Below are 27,852 nucleotides of genomic sequence, written 5' to 3' on the forward strand. Positions count from 1 at the left end.
GATTATCCAGAACAAGCTTGCTACCCAGGTCAGCTGTGTCAGCTCTGGGATCAGCTGAGAGACTCTGCTTCGATGAATAAGGAGGATATTGAGGAAGACTCCTTGAAAAAGAAGAGGAAGAAGAAGGAGGAGGAGGGGGGAGGAAGAAGAAGAAGAAGAAGAAGAAGAAGAAGAAGAAGAAGAAGAAGAAGAAGAAGAAGAAGAAGAAGAAGAAGAAGAAGAAGAAGAAGAAGAAAAGGAGAATGAGAACAAGAATACAAGAATGCTGGGCGGTGGTGGAGCACACCTTTAATTCCAGCACTTGGGAGACAGAGGCAGGCAGATTTCTGAGTTTGAGTCCAGCCTGGTCTACAGAGTGAGTTCCAGGACAGCCAGGGCTACACAGAGAAACCCTGTCTCGAGGAGGAGGAGGAGGAGGAGGAGGAGGAGGAGGAGGAGGGGGAGGGGGAGGGGAAGGAGAGGGGAAGGGGGAGGGGGAGAGAAGAGGAAGAAAAAGAAGAAGAAGAAGAAGAAGAAGAAGAAGAAGAAGAAGAAGAAGAAGAAGAAGAAGAAGAAGAAGAAGAAGAAGAAGAAAAGGAGGAGGAGGAGAAGGAAGAAGGAGGAGAAGGAATGAGAAGAAAGAGAAGAAGGAGAAGGAGAAGAAGACAACAATGAAGAAGGAGGAGAAGGAGAAGAAGGAAAGAGAAGAAAGAGAAGAAGGAGAAGACAACAATGACAACGACGACAAACAAACAAACAAATCTCCTCCATGCAAAGATCCAAGGCAATTGCAGAACTGAGAACTGTCTGCCTATATGATGATGAGATTAAGAGTCAACTTCCCTTTTCCATTCCCTTTCTTAGCTGCTCCCCTTGGATCAAGATAAGAAAAATAAAGAAGACATGCCACAAGCAAATATAGCAATGACAATTCCTTTTAAAAAAATCCCATCTCTAGCCTTCTCATATTTCCATATTAGAGGGAATTTATGGGATAAAGTTTAGAATGTCACTTTAAGTGACAGGTATTGCCAACTTCTGTATTAACAGTCCATCTCTATGGAGATTCTTCGCTATATATGATGACACATTCCTGTACTCCCACTCTTGGAAGGCAGAAACAGAAAAATCAAGAAGTCAAGGCTTGCCTGAGCTACATAGCAAGATCTTGTTTGAAGAAAATGAACCCCTTCCAAACAAGGTCTTGCTATGTAGCTCAGGGAAGGAAGGAAGGAAGGAAGGAAGGAAGGAAGGAAGGAAGGAAGGAAGGAAGGAAGGAAGGAAGGAAGGAAGGAAGGAAGGAAGGAAGAAGTGGGGAGGGGAAGGGAAGGGAAAAGGGAAGGGAGGGGAGAGGAGGGGAGGGGAGAGGAGGGAGAGGGAAGGGGGAGGGGAGAGGAGGGAAGGGGAAGGGGAAGGGGAAGGGAAGGAAAAGGAAGGGAAGGGAATACAAACAAGTTCTTTGACCTTGAGATATTTTAGTTGTGAGTAGAAGTCTGTCTGACAGAGTAGAAGTTTGCTAATGTGAGAAAAGACCTGGGAGAAAATAGCCTACAAGTAGGAAACATTTATTTTAGCTCACAATTTCAGAGCTTTTCAGTCTTCATGGTCCACTGACCCTATTGCTTTGGGCCTAAAATAAAGCAAAACACACATGCAGAAGCTGATCTCTTTATGGTCAGAAGTGTAAAGAGTAGAAGGGACCAAAGACGGGTATACATCAGGAACCTATTTAGTCCAACTTGGACCCACCTCCTAGTTTCTACAACCTCCCAATAATGCTATCAAATTACAAATCCATTAATCAATTAATCCACTGATTAGATCAGAGCCCTCATAACCCAACTATTTCCTCAAGTTCCATTTCTGAATTTTGCACTGGGAACCAAGGCTTTAACACATGGGTTCTGAAGGGACATTTCACATCCAAGTTATAACGTCCCACCCAATGTTCATATACATTTCTCTCTTCTTTGCTGTATAAAAAGACTGGAATCTTGATCTATTAGTATTAAAGTAAATAGCTACTCCAACCCCTGAACTGGGTGTCCCTGAATATAGCTATGCAACATGGGAAAGTAGGTGGGTTGACTTGCCATGTTTGAGCCCTGTCTGCTCAACATGGCAGCAAATGAGTGGGTTCTTGCCATCTGGAACATGTTTCTTCAGCCCAAGTGGTACCAGGAGACAGCTAGTCTGGGCAGCTAGCAAGACTGAAAGCAGACAAAACAACTAGAGCCAAAACTGTGGCCAAAGAGAGATGAATCCTAGCAGAGTCCAAGACTGCCTTAGGCACTATAGTCAAGCTGTGGGCCGTCTTTAGGGAAATTCTAGGTAGCCAGGCTGTTCAGGAACTGTCCTCTGAGTTCTTTTCCTGACTCATGGGGAAATGGATGCTGGTGAGGAATCACTAAAGTTACCTGAAAGGTTTCACTAATACAAAGGGCTGCTGTAAGGAAGAAGGAAGGCTTTCTTCAGACACCCGCAAGTGCACAGACTACACTCAGGCATCACTCAGGGGGCCTGACCTTCAGCTGGTATTGCCAGGATAACTATCTTTCTACTGAACTTGACAGCTGTTTTACCTGCAGAAAACTCATGTTTTTAAATGTATAACTAAGCATTACCCAATGCTTAGTACAAGTAGATCGACTTCCTATCTGAGTGGGGCATAGCAGCTGACTCTTAATCTTGTGGGAAACCCATTGTCTCTATTAATGCTCTTTCATTTTTAGTTAAATTGGTTTTTCTGGTTGGTTGGTTGGTTGGTTGGTTGGTTGGTTGGTTTTGAGAAAGCATCTTTCATTGTATGATATATAGCCTAGGCTGGCCTCAAACTTGTGATCTTCCTGCCTAGGCCTCCACGGAGTTGGGATGCACTACCATGCTTGGCCTAAAGTCTTAATTCTGGCCATGATTTGGTTGATTATTAAATCCTTTTTACCTAGAATACATCTATATCTAGGTAGCTTCTTATCTAATTGCGTTTCCTTGTGCCCAAATCCTAGTGATCTAAAATCATTAAAAATTATCTTTCCCTACGTTAGTAGAAACTCAGCAACCCTGAGCCATCTAAGAGACTTGGCCTAAGCTGGGTAAGAAAACTCCCATAATGCCAGATGATAGACATGATTTCCTAAGAACACCAAGCTACCTTTTCCAATAATTCACCCCCAACTAGTCCCCAGCTGCTCTTCCTCAGAGTAGATTTCACCAGAAATATGTTCAGCCAGGATGTTGTCACTTCCCAGCCTGGCCTCCTGTAGCAAACACCTGAACGGTGGTTTGAGTCATCCTAGCCCTGTTAAATCAGATGATGAACTTGTGATGAGCCATCTTTTTTTTCTGGTAAGAAACCTCATGTTACTCAGTTTGTCAGTAAATGGTACCCAACTGTGTCAACAAAAGAATACTAGAGAGAAAAAGAAGGGCAAATGTTTGTGGTCTCGGCTGGTGGTTCCATGGGAGACTCAGTGTCAGCAATCTTGGTAGCATTCACAGCAATGTCCCTGACTTGCTTTGGGCCAGTCACATTTTTTTTTCTCGATGCTCCTTGGGCCAGAAATTCGACTGTGGTTTGCTGGGCTCAGCATTGTGAGCATGAGTTGCTGAGGAGGCATTTCAAGTACTAATGCAGGGATAAAAACAGTATCCAGACAGCAGATGAGTAACTAACTGTCCTTGACCGTCTGATGTCTGTCAAGTACAAAGAAGATGCATTCATCACGGAGCTGTGGGTAAGAGATTTCTCTGGCTCTGCCGAGTAATAACACACTCCAGGGGTGGAACAGGTTGTTTCAAGTGGATCTGTCAAGAGCTTTCTAGACTCATTGAAAAGAGATTGTCTCGTCTTGGGCAGAATGATTCCCCATCCTCGAGGCTGTGTTGGTTTGAGTTCCACTAGAAACAGACATTAAGCTAGAACTGGGGGTGGGGTGGGGTGGGGTGGGATAGGGTGAGGGATGCTTGTGAAGAACTAAGGCAGAAACTGTCAGCAAAGCTCATTAGTAGAGTGGGAGCCATGGCAATTTGTAAGGTTCCATGACACTGCTTTAACTTTAGTTGTTGTCAAAGCAAAATGAATAAAGAAACAAAAGTAACAAGTCCATCCCAGATGACTTCATCTTTATACCTATGTGGTCATATATCTGAAACTTGCATACAATACAGAAAGGCAAGAGTGCCGTGTGGCCAAATCACAATGTGTCCTCAGTGGAAAGCACCTTCAGTATAAGATGCAGATCCTGAGAAAGGGGAGAGGCCAGGTCTCCAGCAGAATAGCCCAGCTGTAGTGTCCCTGGTTGCCGGCTCACTGGCTAGGGGGAGTGTGGAGCAGTGTGCTCTTGGTAGGAACACAGTCATGAATCTACAGGTGGCTCAGCTGAGACTGACAAGCCAGGTTCAGTGCCTGTAGCAAGTTCTCTTGCAGAACTCTGACCCACCTCTGTGCCTGCAAAGTAAGGTATAAGGAAACAAAATGTTATAGCTCTCCCTTCCTGGCAGGACCACCTTGTGAAGGAGTGCTGTTTCACTCTCTTGATATAAAACGAGAGGCAACAAGGACTTTTGATGTTTTTTATGCTCCCATGAATTCTTAGTAAAATGACTTGTGTTAGAATGGAGTTGTTTAGGGCCACATGCGTTCTCTGTTATTAGAATAAAGCTCTGGGCTGGCTGGACCCTATGGTTGTATTAGAGGGAGGGGCACTTGGGTGACCACTCTCCTAGGACTGCTGTGATGGTTTAGAAAACCTCCACACAGGAGGCAGAAACAAAGCAAATGTTGTATTGTTCCTACTATTCTTACTGCTTTCTCACCTAAATACAAGAAATTCTTATGAAGCAGGCACTAGATCCTGAAAACGAAAATAAAAAGTACAGTATATCTGTTCTGAGCTTATAAAGAGATCTGTCCAAGCCACACCAAGTAGCTCTTCTCCATCGTAACCTAAATAAGTGAATACAAACTTGCTAATAGTGATAGTAGCTGCCCCCTTATAAACCCCAGACCACAGGACACGTACAGTTCTAGATTCATAAATGGTGTTGCTGTTTTCTTATAATCATGTTGAGCGATTATAAAATGTCAGACACACAATAAGCACTTTTCATACATAATATCCTTTCATATTCATTTCAACCCTACGAGGAAAACACAGTTGCCTGCACCTGTGGGTTCAACTACCAGGGGCCAAAAATATCAGAAAAGCAACTGTGCGTGTGTTACACATTTGCTGACTTCTTTCTCGCTATAAGTAGTTACATTGCATTAGTATTTTAAGTTATTTACAAGTTGTTTAAAGCATATAAGAAGGGCTGAGGATGTAGCCCTGTGGCAGAATACCTGTTTAGCATGTACAAAGCTAGGAGTTTGATCCATAACACTGAAAACAAACAAACAAATAAGCAAGAAAACCAAGTGTAGCGGTGCAGGCCTGTAACTGTAGTCTTCTGGAGTCGGAGGCAAGAGGATTAGAGATTTGAACCCATCTTGGGCTACATAGCAGGCTCTTAAATAGATAATAAATAGCTTTTAAAAGCATATAAGATGTGTATAGATTACGTACCACTGCTAGTCCACTTTGTATGAAGGACTTAAGCATTCATACAGTTTAATATCTTCAGGGGCTTCTAGCTCTATCACTTCCAAGTGGCAAAAGATGACAGTATCCTCGTTCTAGAGACCTGACAAATTCATAAACCTGCTCAAGTCTTAGTAGCTCATCAAGGAAATGGGATTCAAAGTCAGTTCCCTTCAACAGCAAATCAAAGCTCTTTCCTAGTCTCCATATTGTTTCTGTTTCAGCCTGTCGTGGAGGTTAGTAGCTCTCTTCCCTAGTTTCCATGTTGTTTCTGTTTCAGCCTGCTGTGGGGGTTAGTAGCTCTCTTCCCTAGTCTCCATATTGTTCCTGTTTCAGCCTGTCATGGGGGTTAGTAGCTCTGGGTCTGCCAGGTGATATGATCACCAGAGTCTATCAACAATGGCATCACAAGTTCAGACTCCCAGACCTTACCCCTGCCTTCAAGCAGTCTTAGGATCCCTCAAACACATAGTGTGCATTTGATGTATGTTGTGAAAATGTGTCCAGGTATGTCTCTCCGTGCCCTTTAAATAAAAGACAGTACAGTAAGTCTTGATGTATTATATCTCAATGAAGGCTTGGGAAGGGATCGCATCTGATATAGTGATGGATTCGTCTGTGAAAATGCAAACACTTGGAACATGACACATCTTTCCTGTGGGGATAATTTACTTCAGTCAAAAGTAAAGGGATATTTAAACTGCTTCTCATCTGGCATTTGCAGGGTGCAATAAACCCCTGTGTTCATCTCCCACCTATGACACTTACACACTCCTAACCAGAATTCCTTCCCACCCCTTCCAATGGATTGTGTTGAAGTCAGACCCAGAATGTCACCGGTCCATCTGCAACTTACCAGCCTGTCTGACCCTCTCTTCTGTCTGTGTGATTTCCAGGCCACTACATGTATGTGGACTCTGTGTATGTCAAGCACTTCCAGGAAGTGGCCCAGCTCATCTCCCCAGTGACCACAGCCTCCATGTCTGGCTGCCTCTCATTCTATTACCAGCTTCAGCAGGGGAATGACAATGTCTTCTCTGTTTACACGCGGGACATGAGTGGCCTATATGAGGAGATCTGGAAAGTGGACAGCCCAGGCAATGAGGCCTGGAACCTTGCGGAGGTGGAATTTAGTGCTCCTTACCCCATGGAGGTAGGTGAGCCTCGATCTGATCTCACAAAGAGATGCTACACACACAAACACACACAAACACACACAAACACACACACACACACACAAACACACACAAACACACACACACACACACACACACGGTGGTTACTCCACTACAGAGGCAAGCAGATCTCAGTGAGACAGAGCCCAGTTCACAGAGAAAGTCCCAGAACAGCCTGGGCTTCATAAAGAAACACTGTCTCAAAAAATCAAAACAAAACATAAAAACATTATACCAATTTGTATAATAAAATGTGATGTTTTGATTCATGAATGACAGTGTGTAACAATCAAATCATAATAGCTAGCACATGTCTCAAACAAATTTATTATTTGTCGGCAGTGTGGCAGCATTTAAAATCCTCCCTTCAAGGTATTATGAAATGTAGAATATATCAATATTAATTATAGTTGGCCTACTGTGCATTAAGAGCCAAACTGTACTATTTTAGTATAATTGTAATTTTGTATCCACAGACCAACATTCCCTTTTCTCTTCTACTCCTGATGTACTCACTGCTATTAGAATCTTTTAGAGGGAGGGAGCTAAAGCGATTCACTGACACTGATGGAGGCCAGACTAGGACGGTTGATCTCTTGGAGCTGGAGCTACGGCATCCTTCCAGAGCACCTGGCTTGCTATGTGGGCGCGGGGATTCAAACTGCAGTCCTCCTGATTGTGTAGCAAGCACTCTTAGCTAGCGAGGCATCTCTCCAGCCCTTTCATCTTTTTCTTCCCCCTCTTTCCCCTTCTCAGTCTCCTCATTTCTTTCCCTTCTTCTGTATCCCCTTCCTTCCTCTCTTATTATCTTCATTCCTATCAAAATTATTGTTCTGAGGGCAAGTGTGGAAGCCAGTTCTACCAGCTGAACTTTCTGGTGCGTGTCTCCTCTGATCTTGTGCTATAGATTTGGTTAATTTGAAAAGGGGAGCTCAGAGCATGGATATGATTCTTTCCTAAACCTCTACCCCAGGGTCCCCAGTCATCCAGGGTCCTTTGGCTTTTCCAAACTAGAAATCTGAATAGGCAAAGAGGAACTCTTTGGGCACTAGTTTTTAGGAGTTTTCGTTTCCCTCTGGTTTGTGCAGCACTGATAAGCAGCAGAAGACAGGTGGGGCATCAGAAACAACAGCAGGAAGCATCCTACAAAGGCACAGTTCTTGTGCCTGCCTCTAGTCTCCTTACCCTGAGCCCTGCAAATGTTGCCCTTGCCTCTGGGCCTAGGAAGTTACTGTCCTCACCTGTTATACCAGCCAGTGTTATAGCTGAGACCCAGCATCCCAGACCATTGGTCTCAAAGACTTGCCAGGTCTCTGAAACTCTTCCCACAACCAAGTTCTCAGCAAGGTAGGTTATAAGGACATCTGGTATTCACTGAGATATTGGAAAGCAAAAAGTCTGGTACAAACTGTCCAACAGGCCTGGATGAAGCTGCATCTTCAAAAGGCAGGACAATCTTCTATGATCACAGTGTATTCTCCTCCTCCAGGCGTTCAAGCCAGCCGGTGCTGGCACAAGGGTAGTCTGACTGGTTATTCAACTGATAGTCCTTTGGCTCAAAGAATCCAGTCATCAAGAGAAGAGTCCCTTCCATGGCTACTAACTGGAGGGTTGGATTGCCATGCCCAGCTTCTTTGCTTAGTTACAGGAAAACACACACTAGATCAACTTTAAAGGAATTTCTAAACAAAAACAAACAAACCAACCAACCACCCATAACTTACTTTCTTCTTTACAACAAAAACAATGTTATAAAATCAGAAGTAAACTTATCATTACAGCCTTAATTTGAAACAAATCTTGGTGTTCTAACATTACAACTTTTTACAATCATATACGTGATAAATATCCAAAGCAAAAGAATTAGAAAATTCAAAGAAAAAAAAAGAAACTAAGTTAAACAACAATGGCAATGACAACTGACTTTAGAGTGTTTATCGTGATAGACTTTTCATTAAGCACATATCCAAATCTATAGCTCTAGCTGCGTGTGTCTTTCAGAGCATGCTTACCTAAAGTACATACATAAAATTATGCCCGTATTCATAGGACAAAGGAGGAAAGAGAAACATCCAAGAAGTCTGACATCTTTTTTCTAGGTCACACAGCTGAGAGATGCCAGAGAGCTTAGAGGACTTCCTAGACTAGAATCTAATATGCAGCTGTAGGAAAAGCTTCAGTCTTTCAGAGACCCCCACCAGGCCACAAGCTGGGGATGCAGCATCATAGCTGCTACGTGTGTAAGACTAGTATGAGCAGTTGCACCTAGCTATAAGGAGAGTCCTCGTTGCCATGGCATTAATACCCGCTCCATTTCACTTTGTACTCTCTGCAGTATCTTCTCCAGCTCCCTTTAGAGAACAGAACTGGCTTATTCCTCTGGCTGCTTTTCAATGGCGCCATCTGCTAGCCTGCTGCAGAACTGGAGAAGGCTGGCTTGGTCTCCATTTCCAATGTGCTCTGTCTGCTGCTGGTGTGCCTGACACTCCTCCACCTCCTTCATCTCCCTCCCATCTCCTTAACCCCAAACAGCCCCCAGAGAGAGCACAGTGCCTTTGTAGAATGTGTGCTATTTCCTGTCACAAAGTCTGACCAGGCTTTGATTTGCTCATACAGCCCAGTGGAAATTTTTCTATGACTTTGGTTACAAGAAGGAAAAGAAATGCTGCCCCAGAACATATTCCTTCTATTAAAGTCAAATGAGTCACATGCTAATGCACAGGCAGGCAGGCATGTGTATACACATGTGCATACACACACACGCACACACACACACACACACACACACACACACACATGGATGGTGTTTTCTTTACCAACTCCTTAATTACAACATAAACTCTTTAGGCAACATTTGCATGAATAGAGCACTGCTAAATATTTTTTAAATCGGCACTCGAAAGTCATATTGCTGAGTACTATTAACCGTGCCATTCTTCTTTGGATCCACATGTGTGGGATTTTGCTCCGCTTGTCTGAGTCTGTCATTTGGGTTGTTTGCTCTTCCTAATTGCCAAGAAAAGGAATTGGCACTGGAGAAATCACAAGGAATGTGGTGCATTTCAAGAGGAAAATAAACATAGACTTTTCTGAACAGAGAACCCTGGCATATGGGCTGTGACTGCAGACCCATGTCAGAAAGAGCTCTTTAATCTCTCTGCTCAATATGAACAAAGTCTTTCCCATTCTTCTAACAGTTCCAATGTCTTTGGTTTGTGTTGGAGATGGGAGGAGTGTACACATCCAAACCTTCCCTTTAATAAAGACTATGAGAACATCAGTCAATTGGAATAGAGACACACCCTTCAACAGCATGACCTCATCTTCATTATATTTGCAAAACCTTACTCTCCAATGGGGCAACAAACTGAGATCCAAGGGATTAGGTCACTGGGTAGCAGCAGCCTCCTTTAGATAGGTTTGCCCTTTCCACTCTCAAGAGTCTTCATCCCAGACTTCATGCAACTTCATGCATTTATGCCTTCCTGGACCTGGCATACATTTAAGTTTGAAGCCATGACCCACAATGTGCCCTAGCTGTCAACTCACACAGCATAGACGGCACACCTGGGTTGTTTTCCTAACAACTTGAGCCTGTGCTTATCACACCTGGTGCCTTGTTGTCTCAGATAGAAAGTTCAAAGTTAGTGGGTGGGAGACAAGAAAGTATAACTTTCCCTGTCCCATGGTCTTTGTGAATCCACTGGGACGTGGCTGGAAAGGCCTGATCATAGCGTTCATCTCTGACTACTGTGCCTCTTTGCCCTAGCTCTCATCTAGAATGCCATATGGGACAAGGGGCACAGACAGGTTAGAGACTAGCTTTCTGTAGATAATGGAAGAACCTAATTTGTTTTCTTCACTGACTTTTTCCTGTAGGCGAAGGCCATGGTGACAATCAATTCTGGAATCTGTCAGGAATGGCTTAGACTGGTACTCAGGGAATAGGGGATAGGGTGCCCAGTAAATACAAATTTCAAGTGTTTTTGTCCATTATGGCTGGGTTGCTACAGCAAAATACCATAAGCTCAATGACTTACAAACACCAGAAATTCATGTCTCACAGTCTGGAAACTGTGATCAACATGCTAGCAGATATATCGTGGCAAGGGTCCTTTTCCCAGTGAACACATGGCATCCTCCATTGTGTCTCCACGTAGAAGAAGGCTCCTTGGGACTCTCATCACTAAGCTCGTGAATGAGGGCTTCCCCAGAGGACTCGCCTTCCACTATCATCGAATTGAGAATTAGACCTCAGGAGACAACGCTTCAACAGGCAAACACAGCGATTTCATTTTCCTTGAAAGAGGCTGTAGGTTGAGTGGGGTCCTGACCAAACACTTACATGTTGGAAAAGACTTGCATGAGTCCTTGTCACTTGGCCTCAGTTGGCTTGATCGATGTGCCATTTTTAATCATGTAAGAGCAAGAAACTATGTAAATATATGCTAACCTGTCACTTTTCTTCCCAGGTTATTTTTGAAGTTGCTTTCAATGGTCCCAAAGGAGGCTACGTTGCCCTGGATGATATTTCTTTCTCTCCTGTTCACTGCCAAAATCAGACAGGTGAGACCTGCTTACTCTTCCTCGCTTGGAAGGTGCCTGCCTCGCCAGATGCCCAGAGTTGGCACTTGTTTTAAACTGTCTTTAATTTCCTCACCTTTTCTCTTACCTCGTCTTTAAAAGGTCATCAACTGAATAATCTTTTTTTTTTCTGAACTGTTCCCCTCTTTCATCCCTCATATAATGGATTTAATTTCACTGATACTATACACAAGCTTGCATGAGACGCTTGGTCTTTTATTTCTATTCACAGAGCAAAACTTAAATATTAATTTACCTAAATTCATTTATTTTTTTAAATAAAGGTATTATTTAAAGTTCCATACGTGAATAGCTCAATAGACTGAAGGGGGAAAAAAACTCTTACAACCTTCTGGATAGAATTATAAAAACTCTAATTCTCAAGTCTCCAAGATCCATAATGTCTTTATTCTTATATATATATTAGTATTCAGTAGATATCACTGGAATGGTTTTGGCTAAACAAAATGTGCTGTTAATTTAATTAACTTCTTCTTCAAAGTGAACCCTCACATAACTTTGTCAGGGCCAAAATTAAAATTCTATAACTTTGTCGTTTAAAAAGAGAGGGAATTCTCAACTTTCTGGGAAAATGGATAAACACGAGTCTTTTTACAATAAGGATGACAGTAGTTAATGGCACAGTTAAATTCGATTGACCTTACTGTTCAGCAAATTCGTTTCTTCACAATGCCCAAGGCAACACTGTGGCCATCCCATCTTACTAACAAGCATTCTTTCTGTATCTGGAGCATGGGAAATCATTATTGAAGCTGACCTTTGTGGCCTGACTTTCTCTGAAGACAGAGCAGGTCTGTAATAATGCTTTCAGCTATATCCTATCAAACAGACTAAGATAATATTTCCCACTTGAGCTAAATTCTCATTCCCAAATTAAAGAGAAGGCAAATTTGCTGAAACCAAGGACGTGTGTGTGTGTGTGTGTGTGTGTGTGTGTGTGTGTGTTTGAAGGATAATGACCCCCATACGCTCATAGGGAGTGACACTATTAGAAGGTGTAGGCTTGTTGGAGGAAGTGTGTCCCTGGCGATGGGCTTTGAGGTTGAAATGCTCAAGCCAGAGCCAATACCACGCTCTCTTCCTGCTGGCTGCCTAAGGATGGAGAACTCTAAGCGACTTCTCTAGTACCATCTCTGTCTGTGTACCACTGTGCTTCCTGCCATGGCGATAATGGACAAAAACCTCTGAACTGTAAGCCAGCCCCAATGAAATGTCTTCCTTTACAGGAGTTGCTGTGGTCATGGTGTCTCTAATTCTAACTCTTTAAGGAGAGTTAGATGATGCCATCTCAATCCAGAGCCCCACGCAAGGGAGGCAAGTACCCCACCTCCTAAACTACCCACCTAATTCGGTATAGGGCGGGAGGTAGAAGGAGCCAGGAAGCAACAAAGGCAACCTTGCTGATACTTCAAAAAAGATACAGAGTGTGTTGTAGCCCTTCCCCATAACACCCGTCTGACCGGTGAACAGGGGGAAAAAAAGATTTCAGTAAAATGAGGCTATTTTCAAGGAGCAGTTCTCCTCCGTGTGTAATTCACCCACACAACACTCCTTTCCCAACAGGAACCCATGTGTGTTTTTCATACAGTATTGTATGAAATACTCTATTGGCCTTCAGAATTCCTCATTGTGCCAGCCTTACTTTTAAAAATCACTTAATCGCACCATGGTAGTACTATGACCCAAAAACTAGGAACTCAGATTTTCATCTCTTTCCTCACTCTTACAGGCTGTGTGATCTTGTCATGGTAATTTTTTTTAAAGATTTATTTTTTTTTCCTTTTCCTCAATCTGTTTAATATCTTTTTTTTAATTAGGTATTTTCCTCAGTTACATTTCCAATGCTATTCAAAAAGTCCCCAATACACTCCCCCCACCAGTCCCCCACCCACCCACACCCACCCCTTGGCCCTGGCATTCCCCTGTACTGGGGCATATAAAGTTGGCAAGTCCAGTGATGGCCGACTAGGCCATCTTTTGATACAAATGCAGCTAGAGTCAAGAGCTCTGGGGTACTGGTTAGTTCATAATAATGTTCCACCTATGGGGTTGCAATTCCCTTTAGCTCCTTGGGTACTTTCTCTAGCTCCTCCATTGGGGGCCCTGTGATCCATCCAATAGCTGACTGTGAGCATCCACTTCTGTGTTTGCTAGGCCCGGGCATTGTCTCACAAGAGACAGCTATTTTATGTAGGCGAGCATTTTACCTGCGGGTATGTATATGCATGTATGCAGTGCCTGCTGTGGGCAGGAAAGGGTGTCAGAACTCTTAGCTTCAGGTGGATGTGAGCCATCAAGGAGGTGCTGGGATGGCAACATTGTATCACAGTGTCAAAAAGTTAAGATACTCCTGGGAGTCTACACCATTTCCTCCCTGTCTACTTCTAGAAGGCCTCACTAAACGCCCAACTCCAAACTGCTGTGGCATATAGGGGCCCAAGCTTCTCTCCATTCCACACCTAGGCCAGGGACTGCAAGAACACTCATGGTTACTCATAGACACTCCTCAGAAGACTACAGAAGCCAACAACAACCATTCACCAATAGCTGGATGCTGCCCGGAGTTCTTAACCTAGTTTGAAAACTCCACTCCAATTGCTGCCTAAACTGGAGTTGAAATGCTGACATCTTCCTTGTCTCGAGTACCCTAAAGTATAGTATATCTGCTACTTATTCAGAGGCCAAGCCACTGGGTCGTCATGATCCTGGCCACACTCACTCTTCCCATAGCCAGCTTTGAACTGTCTCTGTCTCTGCCACATTTAAGATTCCTCGTGGGAAATAAAACTACTGTCCTAGGTTTGCATCCTTCGTTGTCTGCTGTGACCTGGGCTCATCTCTTGTAGTACCCTGCAGGGCTGGGGAGCCTTTTAGTTACAGCACTGGTGCTTGAATCATCCTGAGGAGCTCCAGGGAGAAGAGAAAAGGGGTACAAACATGCCAACTGCTCTTCCCAGGCCCAAGAGCATTCCAGCTAATGAAGTCTAAAACACCTCCATGCCTAAGAAGCTCAAATATTAGAAAGCAAATAATTACATGATGATACTTTCTGATAAATTGTTTCAAAGGATTTGCTTTTGTTTCTTTGTCCTACCAACTGATGCTCAGTGGCTTGCATCTGCATCTGCATCTGCATCTTCATCTGCATCTCCATCTCCATCTGCATCTGCATCTGCATGCCTCAGTTCCTCCCTAAGCCTCCATCACACCATTAACATGCCCCAGATACTCAATTTTTTATCTTCCCTTGACCCAAACTTCTCAAACATTCTGTGAACAAGGACTTTGCCTCCACCTCAGATGCTGGGTAGCTATTTGAAGGTCCCCATCTTTAGCTTCCAGATACTGTCTGAATATTCTACATACAGTAGATTTAGTCTATGATCTCCACTTTTAAAACTTTCTATCAGATCATAGAATCATTTTGATAGATAGAATAAATAGAATAAGATCACTTAGATATTAGATAGAATCATCAAATCATTTCTAAGACCAAGTATTTATCAAGTGAAGAAAATAACAACCAGAAAACCATGGATAAGAGAGACCTGTGCTTAAAGTTGTGTTTTATTAGGGCAGTTTGAGGTTCAGCCAAATGGTCAGAAGTCACAGCAGTAACACTTATAATCTTCCCCCCATACATACGTATTACTATCACTCAGACTCCAGAGTTTCCATTAAAGGTCACTGATGGTATTGCATGTTCTATGGGAGTGAACACATTTGCACTGACACACGCCCACCATTACAGTGGGATACAGGCTCACCTTCCCCCCACCCCTGCCCTTGCAACCACTGGCCTTTTTCTTGTCTCCCTGATTTTGCCTTTCCCATCATGCCTTATGGTTGTGAAGTCATACAGTAGGCAGTGTTCTCATACTGGCTCCCTTCACTTAGCAGAATTTATGCAGTTTTGCAGATTTCTGTTTCCTCCCAGTTACTTTGTGGCTCCATAGATCATTTCTTTTTATCACTGAGTAATATTTCATTGTCAAAATAAATATACCACAGCTCACATGCCTTTTCACCAACTGAAGACCACCAATGGTTGAGTCTCCATTTCAGCTGCTCTGGATAAAGCTGCTATAAACTTTTGAATTTCAGTACTACTGCCCCCTCTAGAGACCTAATAAAGGGGTTCAGCCAAATGGTCAGAAGTCACAGCAGTAACACTTATAATAAACTCATATTCTCTTGCAGCCACTTAGGGGTGTTTCTCTAAGGTTCATGAGTGATTTCGCTGACCTGATCATCAGTTTATGCCAGGTATTTAAGAGTACCCCGCCATCTTCTAAGCTACGTAGCTGGCTGTACATTTTGAATTTTTCATGTTTTTCATTATTAGGTAGAAGGGGGTTGGCTAAGAATTGAGATGGTGGAGTTTCTTCTGCTCTCCATTATCAGTGGGGAAATGCTGAAGAGTCCTGGTGTGTGTGACATCATATTAATTTTTCTCAGGCTTTGTCTCCTGGACTTAATATACCCTCATTCTGGCGGAAATGGGCAGAGCAGCATGTGGGTGACTCACCAGGCTTAGAGCACTACAGTCTTCATTTCCTTCTCTACTAGCAAGCTTGGGCATGTGACTGAAATGCCACCATGTTCCAGTTACATGGGAACGGTTTCTTCTTATTCTTTTTCTATAATGTGCTGTTAGTCGATACCAAAAGGAGAGAGAGAGAGAGAGAGAGAGAGAGAGAGAGAGAGAGAGAGAGAGAGAGAGAGAGAGAGAGAGATATTATGGAACTCCTTTTCAAACTCAGATAAAATTTGCTAGAATATGGGAATTCGGTGAGAAACTCCCTAGACTCCATTCTCAGATCTACACAGCGACAGCCTTAGGCAGGGCCAGCATTTGCCTTACCAGACCTCAAAGAACACTGTTCTCCTTTATAGATTGATTTGTTGCAATATGTATCTGCCGTGTAACTATGGAATAATAGTAAGTTTGGGACATTTAATGTTGATACAATGTTATAAGTTAGTTCACAAAACATACAACTGTTCCAACTAGTTTTTTAAAGCTATATGTTTTTCTGGGTCAAAACTAAATCTTGGGTTCCTTGTACCATTTGGTTGAATGATTCTTTTGGCCATTTCACCCTGCTGTGTTCTTCTGCCCACGTGAGTACTTTCTTAGTTTGAAAATTAACTGAGAACATAGTCTTGTCCTAACGGCCCTGAGTTGCCAGCTGGCTGTCCCCAGAATGAAAGTTTCTGTAGAAAGGACTTTTCAGATATACAAAACAACACGCTTTATCTCTCTAGCCCTAAAATGTCCCAGCTGTGTCTCTCACCAATTAGACTAGGCTCATTCTGAGCATCCCAATCTGCTGTGGTTACATCCCCTCTAACTCCAGAGGGCAACCTAAGCTATGAGGCTTCTAAGTCCTGCGTTAATAGGACCAACCATTATTCCCAAGGGAGCAGGAGGACTCTTCCATACTCCATCCCGTCTGGGCAGTCTGGGCCAAAGGAACACTTGTGGACCATTGTAAAGGATAACAGGACACAGCAAAGCCCAAACAGCAACGCCCCCTGAAAAGCCCAGGGTGACTTCTGAACTGTGTGGTTTCTGGGAAGGGCTGTTTTTCTTCAAGAGCAGCAGCTCCTACAGCAAATGGCAATCATAACTGCTTTGATGCAGGGACTAGTCAACAACGGGGAATTATCTCTGGAAAATACTAGTTCTAAAACACATCTTAGAACTTAAGAACCTCTTTTAAAAAAATCCTCTTCTTTTTCTGTCTTTTAAATGTTGTAGGGATCGATTTGAAAGTTTTGAGTAAATGTTCACAGCCTTTACATTCTCAAAGGAAATCCCTAGTACTTGTTTATTTTTGTAGATAATGTGATCAGAGCTGCCTGCTGCCCTCCTTTTAGAGAAGAAAAGAACAATTTTTCTGTCATGTCAAAACACTGTTTTGATGATAAAGCTGTCAGCCTGTTTTGCTGTGTATCTCTCCCTCAGTCTCCCTGGCACAAATGTAGCCATATCTGTCCAGTGTTTGATGGAGTCCTCTGAGAATCCAGGCTGACTGTAACTTTGGTTCTCATTTGTCCAGGGCTTCCTTTCAGTGCTGTGGAAACCAGCTGCGATTTTGAGATAGGCCTCTGCAACTTTTATCAAGACAAAGAGGGTCCAGGTTGGATGAGAGTAAGAGTTAAAGCGAACATGTATCGGGCCGGAGACCACACGACAGGAACAGGTTGGTCAGTGGCCTGGCAGGCCCGGAATCCTGGGTTTGCTCTCCCATACCAATTGCTAGCCTCATTTCAGAGAAAGATAAGAAAAGAGGAAGAATAAAGAAGTAACGATTGGTGATGTTTGGCCATTTTTAAAAGTTGTAATTCAAGATACTGTGCTACCCAAAGTATTTGCAGTTCATTAAGTAGAGAAATCTTTGGAAACTGTTTTGCTCTTCGTTTCAGAAAAAATAAATCCACTTGGATTCCATTTGCATTTCAATGAGCAAAGGAAATGATAGATAAACATATAGACAAATGAACATAATCCTAAGCATAGCAGGGGGTGGAGTGGGGGGAGGGGTGGAGTGGGGGGACTTGTTCTCTTCTCTTTTAGTTTCTGTAGCTGGGGCTGAAAATTAAACAGACAAGAAGCAGACTACCAAGAGAAAACTGTAGCATTCTAACAACATATTTTTATATGCACGTGGGAGCCTTCAACAGGAAAATAGAAAATGAAAACTAGAAAAATCCATAGGCCTGAAAGCTTATGTATCGTTTTTAACAAAGAATGGTGAAGTTGTGGAAAGTAGCAAGACCAAGGAAAGGGAGAGAGAGAGAGTCAACTGTGAGGTGGTGACTGGGAAGCCTATGGAGCAAACTAAGGAAAAACAAGGGCTTCGTAGGTTTTGTTTGTACAGATCCATTTCAGCATAGTCTCCGTCTCTATAACACTGGCATCCTGGACAGGATGTGGTCTTGGCTCATAGGAACTTTGATGGCCTGCTTTAGATAGAAAGTGAGTGGGCACAGAGCCCTTCCTGCCTCTACTGTCTTCCAGTGCCTTCAGCTCAAAATCATCAAGGTGCCAGAGCGCCATATTTGGGGTGACCTGTTCTGATGGCCTTCGGTGCTCTGAGAGAGAATAGTGGAAGGACATTTTAGCTAGGGATTTTAGGAGTAGTCTCTACAATGGAAGCTACAGAGGACAAGCATCTGTGAGGTCTCTCAGTGTGGAGACAGGCGGCCACTCCAACTGGCAGGCTGCCCGGTAGAGAGAGGAACGGTGAGGAAGATGGAGAGGATAACAGACGACGGATTTGGCAAAGCAGAGGAAGCACTGGGGGTTATTAGAAAGGCAGTAAGAAGCCACTGAAAGGCTAAGCAAGAAACAGAAAGACGATATTCAGGTTACAAAAAAAAAGTCTGGCTGTCTTGTGGCCACCCATATTTGTCCATTGCCCTCGCAAAGTACCGCAGACTGGGGCTTACACAACAGCTGCTTTTCGTCGTGTCATGAGGCTAGAAGGATGGAATCCAGGGCCTGGTGAGGCTTTCCTGGGAGTCTGGCTTGCGGGCACAGTCCTATCGCTGTCCACACATGTCCTGCCCGTGTGTGGGAGAGAACAAGCCCCCTGACTCTCCTTACACGGATGAGTTTGGGTTGTTTTGTTTTGTTTTGCTTTTAATACTTAGAGCAAACACTGACAGGTCATGAAGAGAACTCCCCGAGAACAGATCAGAAAAGGGAGAAACTGTCGTGTGCTGCCTGACTTCGCATAAGTGGATCTGCTTTAGCTTGACCGTGTAGGTGTGACTGGTAGTAAGGGGACCGTTGCTGCTAGAAATTCCATTCTGTTTTTTTAGAACTAAGAAACAAGGAAATTGAACCCAGCCACAGCATCTGGGAGCATCAGTGCCCAACGGGTCAGAAACATGATTTTTCAGGGACGGGTTTAATATGTAGGTATAGCAAAAGAACAGTGTGTTCTGCCCAGAACTCTCACGTGGTGCCAGGCCAGCCTACCTTCCCTCCTCCCGACTGGCCACTGCAGATAGAGCAGGGGAAGTGAGCTCTTTGATTGCCACTGACTATGACCCAGCACAAGACATCCAGTAGTCCCAAGCTCATTCATTCTTTTTTTGTGTGGTTAAAAAAAAGAGAGAGTATAGTTCCTACTTAATGACATGAATCTGAGTCTGTACACTATAAAATCTACACTGCTTTATGACAGCTACTTGAATTTCTAAGAGGTTTAATTTGCTATCCAGGTCTAAAAACATTGTATAGATTTTTTTTTTTTTTTGTCACTTAAACCACAGACACTAGAAAGCCTCTACTAAGGTTTAAAACCTGGGGCTGGTGAGATGGCTCAGCGGGTAAGAGCACTGACTGTTCTTCCAAAGGTCCTGAGTTCAAATCCCAGAAACCACTTGGTGGCTCACAACCACCCTTAATGAGATATGACACCCTCTTCTGGTGCTTCTGGAGACAACTACAGTGTGCTTTCAGATAAGAATAAATAAATCCTTTTTAAAAAAAGATAAAAGGTTTAAAACCTATGGTAGTAGTCTTGAGGGAACACCCCATTGCCTTAACTGGTTTCCACCTGGCTGTAGGAGCTCATTCTGCATTGGTGTTGCCCTAAGTCAGTGGTTCTCAGTCTATCTGATACTGTGACCCTTTAATACTGCTCCTTATGTTATAGGGACCCCCCCCAACCATAAAATCATTTCACTGCTACTTCATAACTGTAATTTGACTACTCTCATGAATCATCATGTAAGTGTCTGATATGCTGGATGTCTGATATGTGACTCCCGAAGGGGTTGTGATCCCCCAGGTTGAGAACCACAGCACTAAGTGGTTTGTTTTCCTCACAGGGCACTACCTGCTGGCCAACACTAAGTTTGCATCCCAGCCTGGCTACATCGGAAGACTTTATGGTCCCTCTCTACCTGGAAACATGCAGTACTGTGTGCGCTTTCATTATGCCATCTTTGGGTTCTTGAAAATGAGCGACACCCTAGCCGTTTATATCTTTGAAGAAAACCATGTGGTTCAAGAGAAGATCTGGTCTGTGCTCGAGTCCCCAAGGGGTGTTTGGATGCAAGCGGAAATCAGTTTCAAGAAGCCTATGCCCACAAAGGTACGGTAGCACCTGCACTACTTGTGTCCATCTTAGTTGCTAGATGTGGGTAATGATTTCTGGTTAGCTGATGGTGTATTTTCCTTCTGTTCAGATCAACCTGCATTTGACACGTATCACCCACCCCAGACAGGTGCATGTTAGGCCTTCAATTCCTTTGCATTTTCTGAATTATATCTACCTATTTCCCTTCCCTTCCCCCCTCTCTTTCTTTCCTCCTTCCCTCTTCCTCCATCTACTCTCTCTTTCTCTCTCTTTCTCTCTCTCTCTTACACACACACACACACACACACCAATGATTAAATTTTAAAAACATGAGATTGATGTGCCAGAGTCGTCATTGTGGCTGTAAGGTCAATACCCAAGGCCTTAGCAGAACACAGGATAAAGCCAGGCTGCTCACTAGAGGTATGGAGGCAGCTGACCCTGCTCAGAGACTGACACAGGGAGCTATCAGCAGCTGATTTTGCTAGCAATGAGAAGACAGAAACAGACCCTATAAATCAAGGAGAATACAGAGGAATGGCAGTAACCTCCCAGGCTTAACAACTCATAAACTCAGGGAAGTTTCACAGATGCAATAAATTCTGTGACCCACAAGATATGAAACCAGCGTGGGAAAAAAAAATCATTTTATTTCAGCCTGTCAGCCGACTAACAAATTTTTCTTGAATGTCCTCTCTGTGTAAGAAAGAGGCCCAAAGAAAGTAAACAAGGGGCCTTTCTTCTAAATGTACGTCATACAATGAGAGCTCAGGATCTAGCTTTGAATCAATGGGTAAGTAAGCCGACCATCCAGGAGTTACCGCAACTCCAAGTCACCCAAGAAAGGTTAAAACCATGGGAGACCTTGCTGCCTGGACAATTCCAAGGAATTTTTCTTTGTACGATGTCTCTTGACATGCGCAGTCTTGTGGTACTTCCTCTGAGCTATCAGCACTGGAGAAGCCCAGGCCTCTCTATTCCTCTTAAATATCTCAAAGAATTAAGTTGTTTTGTCCATTACCAATCGCTTAACTCTAACAAACAGTTATCACAACAAACACACATACACACACACATCCCACTTTTACATAATCAGGGTGCATCAGAAAGTAGAATTTTTATTATGCTTTAAGTTCAATTTGGATGCTTTTTAAAAGGAAATATTTGTAAGCATCTATTTCACTTATTTAGATTACATGTCTTTATTCATTCACCCATGTGTCTGTTCCTTTTTTCAACCATCATTTATTCTGTATATGTTTGATGCACGGGATATAAAGGATAAACAAGTCTCAGATCCTACTCATGAGTCTGAGGTCACAAGTGTTGGCAGGTTGAGATACCTAAGGTTGTGGCAATACATTCAGTAAATGTCACTATCCCAGAAGGATTGCTCAGAAAGTTACAAATGTGCTTCCACTGATTGTTACGGAAAATAATGTTATCTGGACTTGGCAGTGCTAATGTTTGGACGGTCAAGGTTCAAGCCACAGTGGCTTCTAACCCCTGTTTCAGCTCTCCGTCGTAACCTCTACTGCCAAGTGCTGAGCTGTTCAGGAATCTGCTCAATCCTTTAGGGTGAGTCTCTGCTGTTACCTGACTCCCGTGAAGCTAGAACAAGCCTCCCAGCAGATAAGGGTGTCCCAGAGCTTCTGCCCTTTTCTTCTTTGGAAGCTGAGCACCAAGAAGCCCAACTACTGTGCAAGTTCCTCAGCCAGTGAAGGGAAAACTGGAGCCAGACCCGGTCAGGATAGAGGAATTAGGATAGAGCACCTAGAAGGAACTGGGCATGCATGTAGATGGAAGTTCAACATGGAAATCCCGGGTTCTAGAAGATTCCTGCTGGGAAGAACTAGCTCCTCAAAGTGGGAGAGAAGCATTCATAACTCATGAGAGAGGGTGCAGCGGGTAGGCGGGAATTGAGGCTGGCTTCTTACGGTATATACACATGTGGATTGATGTGTTCGTATGTTATGTTTTCGTGAAAGCTACTTAAGACAAGGGATACAACGGAGAGCCAGTGCCCTCTACTCCTGAACACGAACTCTAACTCTGCTTCTGTTTTTCCCTGAGGGGTTTCCTTCCAGATTTGTCATGTTTTCCTTTGTTAACCTTAACTGTGTCTGCTGATTCTCTGCTACAAAAAAATAAGAACAACTCCTTTTCCTAGTTTTTAGGTGCATTTATTTGTGTTCTTGTAACTGATAGCTTTACTATACCTCAATGTCAAAATTTAGATACTGTTTATTTATACCTACTTTATAAGATGAATAAATCCTCACTCTTACAATTTCCCTTTGCTTTCTTTGCCCATCTCAAATATAGTTATTTTCGCATTGTTATGGTTTAAACAAACACTTATATTCCTACTAAGCCCTCTGTGCTTGACCTTGAACAAATATCCCAGCAGGGGCCCTGTTGACATCGTAAGGCAGATAATTCTGCATTTGAATAGAACCAACCCTCAGATTATTAGATTTTAAACTTCTATGGTTATTGCAACAACCAAAATTATTTGTACATTTCTAAAAAGCCCTGAGAGGCGCCATGGCATCCTTGGTTGAGAACCATCACTGATTCTAAGACTTAAAATAGTCTATCTCTAATTGCAAGCCCTGTTTGCTTCTTTACTCTCTGTCTGCTGTTTTGTAGCAGAGTTACAATGAACCTATCTCCTGCCATGGCCCCCTGGCTTCTTCCTATTAGTGTCTGTGTGCTTTATTTTTCTTTCTATAGTATGGGAAATTGAACTATACCAAATTCAGAATTGGTAGACTAGCACGCTTTCAGTGGCTAAAGATTTGGGGAAGTGCATGTTTTCGTGAAATCCTTGCTTAGCTCTCCCACTCTGAGATGCTGGGAGATATCCCTGCGTGCTCACAGATTTGGATGGATGCTCTTCGGATCCCTAAGAAGCTAGAGTTAGATGTGTAGTTCTTGTGTAATCACCCTTCAATGCCTCCAAAACAGTACCAAATCTATACAATTGTTCCCCGCATGTGCTCTCTGTCCACAGAAGGTATGTTTCTCCAAATGCTCATCACATTTAGAAGAGAGTGTTGACTCACACGTCATGGAAAATAGGCACAGGATGAGGGCTTGTCAGCAGTTACATAGTGTCTAGAACTGTCTTTTGGCTGCTTTCTACAGTTTGATCACTCGATATTTATTTTCACTTATTCTAAACTGGAGGAAGCCTAAGAGTTTTTTTTCTGAGCATATTGAGTTTCACATACATTTTTATAATAATTAGGATTTATAGTGACTGAGATTCTGCAATGAAATTCCTGGAATTTCTAGACCATTCCACGATCAACCTAGGTCAAAACTAAGGCCTACATGGCTGCTCATCGACTATCTACTTTTGTGCCCAGCAGTGTACTCTATCCCTATCAATCCTTAACATCCTCCAACAATCCATTTACAGGGAAGGAGGCTGAGAGCTCAGCGTGTTAGAACGTCGTCGGATTCTTGTTAGCTTCTCGGTACTCTCCATCAGGCCGCAGGCAAGATCATTACATTGGCTCCCTAACGTGCACCCCAGATTTGTTCTCTCCGTCTCACTTGCCACCACCTCACACAAAATCACCATCATACTCACCCCAGTTCCATGAGACCTCACTAGTTTCTGTGACCCCAGCTGCCGTTTCTCTGCTCTGAACCAGCAGTCAGAAAGTGCCATTTCTCCTATAACCTGCTCCCACAGCCTGCAGGACCTAGCTGCTTCTTTGACTATGGCTTGTAGAGGTCCACATGGTCTGGTCCTCATCTACACTGCTGACTTTAAACCCCTCCACTCTGCTCATAGGTGCACAGTCTCAAGGGACTCCTCTCTGGCCCTGAGTGTGAAGGCCATGCTTTTATGGGCTTTTCACATGTAATCAATCCCTTCTGCATTGAATGTCCTTCCCCAGCAGTTCCCACATCCCTTGGTTCTCAGGCCACTGTGCCACAAGAAGGGCTTCCTCTCAGACAGGAACCTTCCAGACCACTCAGTTCGTCCCCTTTCTCCATCCTCAGATTGTTCCCAACATATTGATTCTCTCATTTTGTGCACCACAGCTATCCCAATCCAAAAGTATCTAATTTTTCATTTACCTTTTTATTACCCATCTCGTCTATAAAAGTAAAGCCTTCATACACACAAGGACCTTATCAGCTTTTATCATCTTTGTCTACCTTGTGTGAATTTCCCTACGGAGGGAAAATATTACACTTAACAGAAAAGTTTGGGGGGGGGAGTAAGAACAATGAGCCAGGTGGTGATTCCAGCACTCAGGAGGCAGAAGCCAGTGAATCTCTGAGTTCGAGGCCAACCTGGTCTACAGAATGAGTTCCAGGACAGCCAGGGCTACACAGAGAAACTTTGCTTAGAAAAACAAAAGTGAAGGACACTGTTCAGTGCCATGGCTTTGAAGTGGCAGGGCTGAGAGTGGCAGGGCCAGGACTCATTCAGACTCCAGAACACATGCTGGAGGCAAGGAGCAGGTGCCACCCAATCCTCTCTTGATGTCAAATGACAGTGTTGGATGGGAAGGAAAATCCAGCCCTAACACTCAGATTAGCTAAGTAGGTAAATCCAAGGCTTTATTAAACGGATTCTCCAGTGGTATATTGTAGACATAAGTTTAGCTCCTAGAGGGGATCACAATTCAAGGTGGTTCAGCACATAGACCGCAGAGCAGTGAGTTAGAGGGGAGATACAGCACACGACGGTGCTTAGCTATGTGTCCTCTGTCACTCATGGCTTCATACTCGAGGTAGTTATGTGACAGTTACCTATGTAATCTTCACTTTTCACCCATGTAAAAGGGGAACCTGGTAGCACTTACTGCATAAAGTCGTTCTGTGTATCACATGAAATTGGGTGAAGTATGTAGTCTGTCTGCTAGCACATAATTAATACTATTAAGTTCAGCTCAATACAGACACAGAGGAAGAAAGAACAAAGGCTGTTTTTTCTAGGTCACAACATTTATTTAGTGCGCAGATAATTCTATATCTTTATTTATTTATTTATTTATTTTTGCTGTGAGGTGTTGAAAATGAGGTCAGAGTTAAATCTTTTTTTAGCAATATTAGATCTTCTTCGATTAATGGAAGATGTGAACAACCACAAGCCTATAATAATATTTTGCATGTGTACATATGTGAGGTGCAGAAATGTGTTTATGTGGTGTGTGTGTGTGTGTGTGTGTGTGTGTGTGTGTGTGTGTGTGTGTAGCAAGCCAGAGGTCAATGGTCAGGAGTCTTTCTCATTTGGTTGCCACCTTAGTTTTTGAGACAAAGCCTCTCACTGAACTTGGAGCTCACTGATTTGGTGAGACTGTCTGCCAGTCAAGCCCTGGGATCCTCCTAGCTTACTCCCCTGCCCCAAGCCTGGTTTTTTTATGTTGGTATTGAGATGAGTTCAGGTTCCCAGGTTTGCATGGCAAGTGCGTTATTGGTTGAGTCATTTCTCCTGCCCCTTCTTTTGTTAAAAAAAAAGGGGGGGTTCAGAAACATTTTCAAAGGCTCATAAATCATGAAACTATATCTTCCATGTCCCCTGTCTCTACCAGCACGGTGCTCTGTAGAACAGAGAACACGTGGGAAGAATTATTTTGGGAACATGTGTGGTAACACACACCCATAATCCCAACATTTTGGGGAGTGGCTAAGGCAGAAGGAGCACTGGGCGTTTGTAATTACAATAAGATTCTGTCTCAAACAAAGGAAACAGAAGTAGAGTTACCTGGGTGAGAGAGCAATTTGTGTGGGTATAGCTGTAGGTTAATGAAAGGGTGCTTGCCAGAGAGAGGGAGAAAGAAGGGGAGAAAAGGAAGGAAGGAAGGAAGGAAGGAAGGAAGGAAGGAAGGAAGGAAGGAAGGAAGGAAGGGAGAGGGAGGGAGGGAGGGAGGGAGGGAGGGAGGGAGGGAGGGAGGGAGGGAGGGAGGGAAGAGGGAGAGAGAGGGGGGGGAGGGAGAGAGGGAGAGAGAGAATAAAGGATAGAGACAGAGAGAGAGACACCGGGGGAGGTGGAAGGAGGGAGAGAGACACACAGGGAGAGAGACACACACCACAGACACACCGGAGGGGGGAGGAGGAAGGGAGGGAGGGAAGGAGAAAGGAAAGGAAAGGAGAGGAGGAGAGAGAAAGAAGGAGGGAAGGAGAGAGAGAGGAAACAGTTTTCTCAAACTTTTATTCAAAGCAAAACTGTGGGAGAGACACCAGAATGAGATCAGATATTCCATAACGATGACACTTAAGCATTAGCCTTCCAGCTTTCAAATGCTACACTTTACAGATGTTTGCTGTATTTGGCCCGTGTATCGTGGAGGTTAGTTAGGTCCTGAGTAACTTCTTGCCTATGACCTTTAGCAAAGATGCTTCAGTAGACATCTAATTAAAAGCACTGAGGTTGGGGACAGACTCTGTATTTTGTTAACTAAGTACTTATTTGAGCAGAAAGCATTAAGTTGTCAGTAACTGAGAGGATGGCAAGGCAGTCTGTGTCTTCCAGGACTGGGCGACTGATCAGTTCAGCAATCATTAACATAGCAAACCATTCTAATTCAGACATTGAAAGCTACGTGCAGGTTCCTGCCCACTTCCCTGACTGCTGGTTTTCACCGTGTGCAGGCTCTCACCACAAACCTTAATCTCATCTTGGAGGCACTTAAGGATAGCACAGAAGTAGAAATTGTGGATGAGAAAATGAGGAAAAATATAGAACCAGAAAAATGGCCAATTCCAGGCCCTCCTCCACGAAATGTGCCACAAACAGACTTCTCTCCGTTGATTGATTGTCCAGAGTTCATACCTGGCCAGGCCTTTGACTCCCATACAGCCAGGATAATGATCTACTGATGCTCTTGGATGTCATATGACCGGAATATACAGTGGAGTAGGTGACTCCCTGACCTACCATGTAAATGTGAGAGCAAATCGTGCTGCAGAAGTGATAGTGACCACACTGTCTTCTGTGCAAGAATGTCTCTGCCCACCCATCCCCTTGTGAAGAAGGTTGGGCCAGCCTGCAGTGGAGAAAACCACCTTTATGACAATGATGTGAGTCAGACCAGAGGACTGCGGTTACTGTAGGGGCTTCTCCTTTCTATGGCATTAGCTTAGGCTGCACGGGCTACTTCATTCATGGTGCGAAAGTTAATTGTTATCATTGGGGAAATACTGCATAGTCTATCTTTTGTTTCCAGGCATTTATACTTTGCCCGGATCAATAAAGCATAAAAAGGAAGTATTGAGTAGCATTTCCAAAACTGTTAAGTCCTATGCTATTTGACTTGCTCTTTAAGATAGTCTACTTTGCATAACTCACATGTTGTCATATTTCACATGTACTATAAGATGTATTCATGTGAATACTTAAGAGGTAAGAAATTTAAGTTAAATAAATAAGGGCATTTTTTCTTT

At 43.5% G+C, this 27,852-nt stretch overlaps 1 protein-coding gene across 1 annotated transcript in view; it reads left to right on the forward strand.

Annotated features, from left to right (window-relative positions):
* Positions 1–27,852, forward strand: part of Mamdc2 (MAM domain containing 2) — a 154,435-nt gene that overhangs the window by 86,878 nt on the left and 39,705 nt on the right. Inside the window, exons 6-9 of the mRNA XM_021152082.2 lie at positions 6,455–6,711; positions 11,206–11,299; positions 17,404–17,547; positions 20,189–20,454. Coding sequence (XP_021007741.1) covers positions 6,455–6,711; positions 11,206–11,299; positions 17,404–17,547; positions 20,189–20,454 — 761 coding nt within the window. The remainder of the gene's footprint in view (positions 1–6,454; positions 6,712–11,205; positions 11,300–17,403; positions 17,548–20,188; positions 20,455–27,852) is intronic.

The sequence above is a fragment of the Mus caroli genome, unplaced genomic scaffold, assembly GCF_978045245.1.
Source record: "Mus caroli unplaced genomic scaffold, Mus_caroli_1 scaffold_20, whole genome shotgun sequence".
NCBI classification, from domain to species: domain Eukaryota; kingdom Metazoa; phylum Chordata; class Mammalia; order Rodentia; family Muridae; genus Mus; species Mus caroli.